Here is a 9,676-nt window from a genome sequence, read left to right as displayed (position 1 = left end):
GAGAGAAACGTCAAATCGAATTGACTAACGCCATGTTGGTTGCAAAATCGAAGGGCACAAAATGACGCCATGCTGATGGATTCACAATGCAAGCATTGAAAAATATTTTTTCAGGCCCATTTTCCATCAATTACATCATGATAGACCATCAGATTTGACGAGGCGCATTTATTTTAAGATACTATTTCATACACATTTTACCTAAAATCTTGACTGGCAGTACAAAAGAGGCTCATAATATGGTTAAAACATTGATATTTTGGCTATTAATTTTACCAGATTATATCTCAATAATGCAATCATCATTCATCAACCATCAACCATAAAAATAAAACTCTGAGCACTCACAGAATCGAAAAAAAAACAAAAATTCATAACATGTTTAATAAAGCTTTTTAAAAGCTTTGGTGACCAACATTGATGACCAACAATGATATGTCATGATGACGTTTCTAGGGTAGGGCCAAATAGCCTAATTTTGGCTTTATTAGAGTCCAGGTGATGTTATAGAATGCGCTTTAGCTTTTTATGAAGATTAATGCGAAACGAAATTTTGCTGACCATAATAAAGCTAAAATTGTTTCTTGGGATTGGTCATATGCTTTTTCTCAATGCTTTTGATAATAGTTGAGAATTAATCGAGACATCCTCTTTCAAATTTTTAAATTTTATACAATAACATCGTTTCAAAGTTTCATTTTTGATGAAATTAGTACCAACTTCAACTTCGCTGAAAGCTTACACCTGATAGAATTGAACTCCAACAATGTTATCTGGAAACCTGGTAGGTAAATGCGCCAATTATGCCACTTACTCCCGCTTCTTCCGTTCCTCTGATTTATACCGATTGACCCAGAACCGGTGTCGTAATAGTACATAAAGTTGGTAGGTTCCCTGGCGCATCTACCGGTTTTTCCATCGAAGAGGTTACTTCGGCACCTGGTGCGTTGCGAGGGGTGATTGGGTACTTTTTGCTCCCCCACGGCATTTCCTACCCCGGGAAAGGAAAGGAAGGAAGAAATTGGACGGGTTTTCATTATTGGTGGTGGTGATGGTAGTTAGGGTAAAAGGTGCAGAGAGGTTTGTTGCTCATAACAGCTCGGAAAACCGGAATTGTGGTTCCACAAAGTTGGCCCCCGATAACGCCCTGAAGTAGTCAAGTTGTCGCGTCAAGTTGGGTCCCACGCAAGACTTCAATAGTTAATTGTCGCCGTACGACGACGAAGTGGATCAGCCAGAGAGTGGTGACAACTCTATCAATCAGTAGTGGAACCTCTCTAGCTAGCTGGAGGCAACATTTGGGTCACTCAATTTCCATTGAATGGACTCCGACAGCCAACCGGGTTCATGAAAAGTTAATCTATCCGAATCTTTCCGAGTGAAATCCATAGTGAGCCATCGTTATCTACGATTTTCTGGTGAATGAAAAAAGGTGGAAGAATTTTCAACTTGGCGCCGCCGCCATAATTGAAAGGTGAGAGCGATTTCGTTGCGACAGTTGCGACGTTTCGGAACCCGGGGAGGTTCGCTTGATGGCTGAGGATTCAAATTGTTGGTAGCCCCGGTAATTTGGTGGTATTTCGTGCCCGGTGCTTTGCAATTATTGGGCCACTACTCGCTGCCTAGAGTGAATAATAATTTAGAAGAAATAAAAGTTCGGTAAAAAGACTCTTCAGAAGACGAAAGCCGACCGCCCTCCTCGCGGCAAAAAAAAGAAGGGGGTGTTAGTCGAATCGAACGAACGAAAAAAAACCAAAAGTCGTGAAGATGATGTTTTGCGTGATCTTGGGCTTTGCGCTGTCGAGTGCGATCGTCATCTATGCCATTTTTACCGTTGCATTTTGGTTCTGCTGTGAATAAGCAATAGGCCTTAATTTTTGTTCCCTTCCTGTGATGTGTCATTTTCAGCAAAAAATCAAATCAAAGAAGAAAATCATGCTGATGGTTAATGAAATCGAAAAACCAAAACAAACGGTTGTAGGCTTATGATGATGTCTTCGGGGAAAAAGAAGTGTTAAAACGTGATGAACGTGATACTCGAATTTGACGAAAAAAGGAAAAATCGAAGAAAATCCAAAACAATAGCCAAACCAAAGTGAAAGAGAGGTGTAAAAGAAGTGTGAAGCGGTCAATTTTTTGAATAACGATCGAGATCGAGAGTGAGCTGTGAAATTGAGCCAAATTGAGTGAGGAGACCTCGTCCAAACGGTCGTTGTTGTTGGAGTGATCTTTGATGTTCATGTTTTGGGAGGGTAGCCGCCCAATTGCATAAGTCCTGGTCGCAGTCGAAAATAATTGGATTGGATTTTGGATGGACTGCGTGCTCACTATTCAAAATAATAACAACGACGGAAAGTGAACAGCAACAAATCGGTAAGTAAAATATTCGGAAAATTTTATGAGTTCAGGTACCTACCCTCCGTCATAGTTGGGGTTTTAACTCCGGCTAGCCGGACGGGCTAATTAATGTTTTTAATAGAAGTGAAATTTTGGTCTTTCTAAGCAGAGCAACCAACTAATAATGGGTGTTTTTGTTTGATCTCCAATTTTTTTACCAATTAATGGTAGAGTGTTCCAATTTTTTGCCATAATATTTACATCACATACTATTACATGAGTCTTATTAAACACGCAACACGTACGATGAAAATGACATTAAATAAACTATAATTATTAACATGGCACAGATATAGTAACCTCGTCTCTTAGTTATGGAAATTTTGTCTCTGTATTCAAATCAATTTAATCAACCCGATTTTTTCTTCAACGATTTTTGCTAAATTTTGTGTTGTGGAAAAATTCAACTACAATATGTACGATCAAACCTTCAGAAATTAGAAATCAGGGAGAGAACCTCAGCATTTCATCAAATTTGCACTTGTTTTGAATGTGCCCCACATGTACATAAAGCATGAATCACACAAAATCTGGACGCACTGTTTATTAAACCACAGCGCCCCTAGTTGTCGGATCTGGAATTTTTTGACAGTATGTACTTTGATCGGAAATGTTTCCTCTATCAGTGCTGAAAATTTCATTACGGTTCGTTTTGTTCCAAAAAAGTTACACGTGATGGAAGCCGCGAGACGAAAATTAATTTTGGACACCCACGTCAAAAATCCGACGTGGTTGGGTTCAAAAATCTTGAAATCTGTAAAAATGGTGTGCAGCGTTCTCAAATGGTTCCGTGAGATGCATACTATCGATCGGCAGGTTCATACCAAGCATTATAGTGGACCTAAGGATCGGAAACTGCATTTGAAGATGATGAGAACGATCAAGGTAAACCCAGGGCAGTCGTCAAAAGGACAAGGTTCTAACGAAGTACGACGGATGCGTCCTCATGGATGACGAAACGTACGTGAAGATTAATTTTGGGCGGCTTCCTGGCCAAAAATTTTACAAAGCCACTGGTCGGGGTGATGTCCCTGCCAAGTTCAAATGAGTTTTTGCAGATAAGTTTGCAAGAAAGGGTTTGATCTGGCAAGGTACTTGCAGCTGCGGACGAAAAACCCCGGTTTTTGTGAAAAACATGACCATGGACTCCGAAATTTACAAGGAGGAGTGCCTTTAAAACAGCAGATTTGGCAAGCTGCCACCACAGCAAAGAGGTACTACAGTGGTATCGAGACAACGGGCTGGATTTTGTCGAAAAGGACATCGACCAACCCAACTGCCCTCAATTCAACTCTATCGAAAAAATTTTGGGCAATTGTCAAGCAGAAGATGAAGGAGAATGGTAGGATGACTCGGGATGCAACAGAGATGAAGAGTTTATGGAACAAAATGGCCGCTGAGGTCAGCGAATAGGGTGTCCAAACTATGATGGGTGGTATTCTATAAAAAGTTCGAAATGTCATCAAAAAATCATCGGAATGACTTTTTTATTGTTGTGCAATAAAAACCCTACATTTTGAGTACAATACATTTTTAATTGAAATATAAAATTTGCTGAGGGTTACATTGATTGATAACAAAACAGAGTCTGTCTAAGAATTATATTTTTTGTAAATGATAAACTTTGATTTTTATTCAAAATTGATTCATTGATTCTAAAATATACACACGTTTTGGAAATAAATAGTTTGATTCTAGGATTTGGTACTTTAAACAACATTTATTTTTTGCATTTACGGGTAATCATTTTTTTTTTGTTTCGATTATAGTCGTTTTACCATCTTTATGGCATTCGCGACTTTATCAACGTTACAGTTGGCGAATCGATATTGAAAAACTTATCCGGTACAACTGTGTTCTATGTTTACTCTTGGGCTCGAACTCGCGGACATCGGCTCAGGAGACAACAGACTTGTCAACTGAGCTATATCACAAGCCCCACGGGTAATCATATTATGATATTGTGCATTTAGCAATGTATATAATAGATTCAACTATATGTGTTTGATTGATTTTACGCACTCAACCATCAGTTTAATAGATTCAACTTATGTCCTATGATTGATTTTCTACATTTAACAATTAGTATTGTAGATTCAATTATACTGGTATAGTTGATTCAGCTTCTAAATATGATATTTTCTATTATATTTTTATGATTAAATTATTGAGTTCATCTCTAGATTTTGAAGGTTCAACTTATGTTTATATCAGAAGTCATTATTATTATTGTTGGTTGTTTTCTGTAGCTGGTTGCTATTCCTATTCTTTTTTTTTCATTTTTGTATTTATTTTTGATAAAAAAAAAGCAACACACTTAACAAGAGCCAATTAAAACAACCGTCATTCTCCAAGTAGATTACGTTTTTCAGTTTTCTGTAGTTCGTTTATTGTTGGCTTCTTCGGCCGGGAGTTTCGGTGGAAGTATTGAACGTATTTTCCTGGTTGGTTTTGCTTTGTGGATAACAATCATAAAAGTATAGTGAAATTAAGATATTTAGAGTTGAATGTCTCAAATCAATCATGCAATTGTTGTTGAATCTATCATATTTATAGTTTAATCAGTCATACCACTATGATTGGATCTTTAACATTTATAGTTCGTTGCATAAGGTCTATCAGTAGTGTATAGTTGAATTTATTATATTTATAATTGAATGTCTGAATTCAATCATACAATTGTTGTTGAATTCATCATACTGATAATTAAAGCAAGCAAACCATTATAGTTTAGTCTATCTTATTTATAGTTGATTACATAAGGTCAATCAACAGTACAAAGTTTAATTTATTATGTCTATAGTTATAGGCGTAAAAATCAACTATAAATGCGATTGGTATAAAAAGCTAAAATAATTGGAACATCTTTCATATTTTTTATCCGTGGTGTCATACGATCAATCATAAACATACAGTACCGTTCATAATTGTATAGAAATTGAAAGCACGCGCACTGTCACTTCGACTTTGAACTTCCATTTATAATCGCATTTCTAGGTTCATGCCTGAAAAATTGTAGCTCACGTAACTTTTGCACTCTGCACGTAACTCTGCACAATTTCAATAGAAAAAAATAGCGTAGTTTCTGAGATATTGTAGTTTGAATGGTAAAAGTTCAAAAAGTCTAATTTTCGTGGAATTTCTGTATCTCAGGCCACACAAACTCCAGAAAGCTCAAATTCTATGGTAAAACAGTGTGATGGTTGATTTATCTAACGCAGAAAACTTGATCAAAAACTTTCATCAGAGTAAAAAGTTATGGAAGTTCAAAGTCGAAGTGACAAAGTGCGTGCTTTCAATTTTTATACAATTATGAACGGTACTGTACATATATTTGAATTCACTATACTTATAGGTCATTGCATAGTTTCTATTAAACAAATTTAGTTGAATGTTTCATATTTAAAGTCAATTGTGCGAGAATGAACAGTTGAATCTAATGTATTTATTGTTGAATGTCAAGCATACATACTATCATCAATCATACAATTGTAATTGAATCTATCTTATTTTAATTTGAATTAATTATACTATTACAGTTGAATCTATTGTATTCACAGTTGTTTGCGTAAGGTCAGCAAATCAACAAACATGGCGGACTTTCGATCATACCCGATTTAAACTAACTTCTGACAACGTTTTATACGATCTTTTCACTATGAGGTTGAATAGCGATTTGCAAAACCATTGTAAACGACTTAAGTTATCATTTCTGATACGATTTTATGTTTGTTGGGTCATTTGTAGCCATGGTTTCTTCAAGCTGTGAAGCTTCAGGTCTTTTTCCAGCACTTCTTCGGGTTCCTTATATAGCGTTCTATAAAACCTTTCAAAAATATTTTTTCGACTTAAAGATATGTAGCTTTGAAATATACAAAGGTTAAAAAAATAAAAAATAAATTTTATCAAGAATTAATCGCCGTAATTTATGTTTGTTACATTTAATTGATCGGCATTATCGGTGAAAAGTGATGTCCTTTTTAGTAGGGACATCTAAAGATTAAGAAATTTGTATAGATGGATAGAGGAGGAGGAACGTGAGGAACAAAAATTTGATATGTGATGACAATGCTTCTAAATAAATTCTACCCGCTCATTTTCACCATCTTTCATTTCATCTAACCTTCTATCCATCTATAAAAATTTCATAATCTTTAGATGTCCCGACTAAAAGGACATCACTTTTCACCGGTAAGGCCGATAAATTTAAAGTAACAAACATTAAAAAATAAAGTGAACATATAATTAGTTTCAACAACATTATTATATTCATTTAAAAAACATGCCATAGCTTCGATATAGTTTGGAGCACTATGATTATGTCGAACATTAGGAATACACTGAAAAAGGTGTTCCTAATCACGGACATAGCATTTTTTTATTTTTTATTGAAAGAAACATGGTTTTAACATTCTAATTATACAAAATCATGGTGATAAACAATTTCAAATTCGGCTTTTTTCTTCATTTCTAAAGTATCTAGTGTTTTTTAAGAAACATGCTATGAATCCCGTTCAACTTGGAGTCATGGGAGTTAGAAAACTAAATTGTATGTATGATTAATGTTCAAGTTCAGATGATCAGTTACATAATCAATTGTTTTGTAATTGTGATAAGTCGAAAATAATGTCACCAACAGTCAAAATCAAAGCGGTATAAGGCTATGATCATTTAGAATCTGGACAGTTACCAACGTGTGTATTTCAAAAACTATTCATTTGATCGAAAAACTTTCTATGGAGGAAATGAAGGTGTTAATATGACATTTAATGTAAAAAAAAAAAGTTATCAATGATTTCAAGAAATATTCAAACTTTTTCATAAAATCTTTTTTTTTATCTTTGCACACTTTTTTCAGTCATGTATTGATTTATTTTTTTTACCACAGAGGCAAAACCTTTGCAAAATCATGATATTTTACACAAACTCATCTGAAAAAAGCAATTGGAATATGGTTGGAACATTTTCATGAGTAGGCATCTCGAAGAAGTTGATCTCTTAAATCGGGTTTGAACATATTTTTTTTTGTCCGTCAGAACACATTTGTCATATTGCATAAAAACCGGATGCACAGATTGCGATCTTTGGAACTGATCATTATTAGTTATTTACTTGGTGTCTACTAGTCAGGCAACACTTTTTGCCAGCCGGAAATGGATTTTTTGCATTATTTAAGGAGTTTGCATTCAGTTATCCCCAATAACCATAGACTTTTTTTTCCATATTTAAGATCACGGGTCGCACTCCGATGGTTGGTTTGAACTTCGTGTGGATCCTAGAGTGGCTCCTTATACTTCTTAACCATTTGGTCCGAAAAAAAAATCAGAAAAAATCAACAGTTCATGAGCTTTCAAATCAACAATAAAGAGTTTTCAAGGCGCCAAATGCGTAAAAGGAGCAAATTTGCGCAAAATTATATCGTATATATCTCGAACACACGTTAACTTAAAAACCTATTAAAAATAGACAAGATAGTCCTTTTCATAACAAATACAACGCTACTAAAGTTTTGCATATCCGAGCTCTATTAACGTAGCTATCACCGAAATAAAGTGCCCGGATACTAAATGATCATAGCCTTACTAATATTAGGCACACATGCCTAATACCCTACCCTACCTATGTTTGTATTTTTTTAAATCCAAATTTTTGACTAGCTTATCTACCCTAACTTGATTGAATACTCACATCAACTTTAAGTCATTGAACCCGAAATGTTGCCTAGAACTTTGTCTGAATCTGATTTGATTAGTTTTTTTTTCAATAGTTTTTTTCGAATTCCATAACCGCAGGAGTGGCTAAATAACATTCACAATGAACAAAACTGACGCTCTTTCTTTATTTATCAAAAACGGCGCCGGCCACGTCCTAGCAGTCAATAGATAGAGAGAAAATAAGAAAAAAAGTATGATAGAAAACAAATATTTACTTTAGCACCAATGTTACCTCTGCATCCTAGAAAAATAATTTTATTGTGGATAGGGGAAGTGGGATATGATCAGGAGACAATTTTGACAAGTGTATGTGTCTTCCGGAAAATGCATGTTCTCACTTTTAGTTATGAAAATAGGTTTATTTTATTGATAACTTTTACTTATAATTGCAAAAAATCAAAAAGTTCTCTGCCTTCGGTCTTCAAATACATCAATCCTATATAATCTATTTTATAGGACAGGCTCTTGTTCAGTTCATGTGTCGGTTCATTTTCATCTAATTTTGTTGTAGTTCTTAAAATTCAAAGACGACATTTGTACATGTTTAAAAAATGTTTTACGATCTATTTCTGTGTGTTTTTTTTAAATATTTTATTTAGAAATGATAGATTCTACTTGAAAAATAATGAGTGTTTGGGAAATAATCAATTTGGAACTGTTCTTATACGAATAATGAGATTAATTTGACATCAAGCTTTGATTTTTGTTTTCGAAAGGTACAAAGCGCAATGAAATTTTACTGGGGTTTTTCTTGCCAACACAATTGTTATAAGATTGTTTTAACATAATTGATTTTTTGTCTTCTTAGTTATTATCCATGTTTACTATTTTCGTTATCGAATTACACTATTAAAACCACTGAATTAAACATTTTTTTAAAGTTAACATAACAGATAAATGCATAAGGTACATAGTGATCCAAATTCTCACTTATATTTAAAAAAAAGTTATCCTAAGGCATATGTTCGTAAATAAAATCATATCTTGCAGAATTATTAGAGTTCATAATCAACTAACTTCGTCGTTTTAAAGATTTCATTCTTTCAACTGTCTTGACAGTCCTGGGGCAGGATGCAGTGCTCCGAATTTCGAACCGGCCGAACATATCCCGCCTTGCAGAGGCAGCCCCCGTGGCAGCCTCCGTACTTCAGGGTGCTAGGATTTTTATAGTTTTGGCAGTTTAGAGGTGCATCTTCACATCCATTGGGAAACCACTCCTCGTTCTGGTTGCAGTTTCCCGTGGCATCTGTTGCAGTAGTTGGAATATTAAGCTCTGATTGAGTTTGATAAATTAAAAAAAATCCTTACGTCTGCTTTCTGGACCTCCACTAACCGCGACAGCACAATAAGCAAACAGCACAGCAAATAGTATGGCGATCTTCATGTTAATTTACACTTCCTTAATTTGAACTAAATTTTTGGTAATACACTACTTATATGAATTTATGTTGCTGAGTAGAGAACTGTCCTGAAACGTGTGAGCTAAGAAATGGAATTGAACACAGGAAAATATTTTTACACGCGAGCCTTCTTTGCAGTATTTTGAAGCTTACGGCGGTTGTGTT

General features: G+C 35.0%; 2 protein-coding genes across 2 annotated transcripts in view; one reads left to right on the top strand and one right to left on the bottom strand.

The window, feature by feature from the left end:
- Positions 1–1,668: 1,668 nt before the first annotated feature.
- LOC129753425 (uncharacterized) overlaps positions 1,669–9,676 on the top strand; it is a 117,538-nt gene continuing 109,530 nt past the window's right edge. The window contains exon 1 of the mRNA XM_055749249.1: positions 1,669–2,373. The gene's annotated coding sequence lies outside the window, so the exon portion shown is untranslated. The remainder of the gene's footprint in view (positions 2,374–9,676) is intronic.
- LOC129754922 (venom peptide SjAPI-like) lies at positions 8,450–9,614 on the bottom strand. The gene is made up of 2 exons (XM_055751190.1): positions 9,420–9,614; positions 8,450–9,357 (listed from the first exon to the last, which is right to left on the bottom strand). Exons 1-2 carry the CDS (start codon positions 9,493–9,495, stop codon positions 9,155–9,157), a joined length of 279 nt encoding a protein of 92 aa, XP_055607165.1. The 5' UTR covers positions 9,496–9,614; the 3' UTR covers positions 8,450–9,154.

This window comes from Uranotaenia lowii, chromosome 3 (assembly GCF_029784155.1).
Source record: "Uranotaenia lowii strain MFRU-FL chromosome 3, ASM2978415v1, whole genome shotgun sequence".
In the NCBI taxonomy this organism is placed as follows: domain Eukaryota; kingdom Metazoa; phylum Arthropoda; class Insecta; order Diptera; family Culicidae; genus Uranotaenia; species Uranotaenia lowii.
Note: the sequence above shows the minus strand (reverse complement) of the source record. Positions and strands in the feature narration are given on the sequence as shown.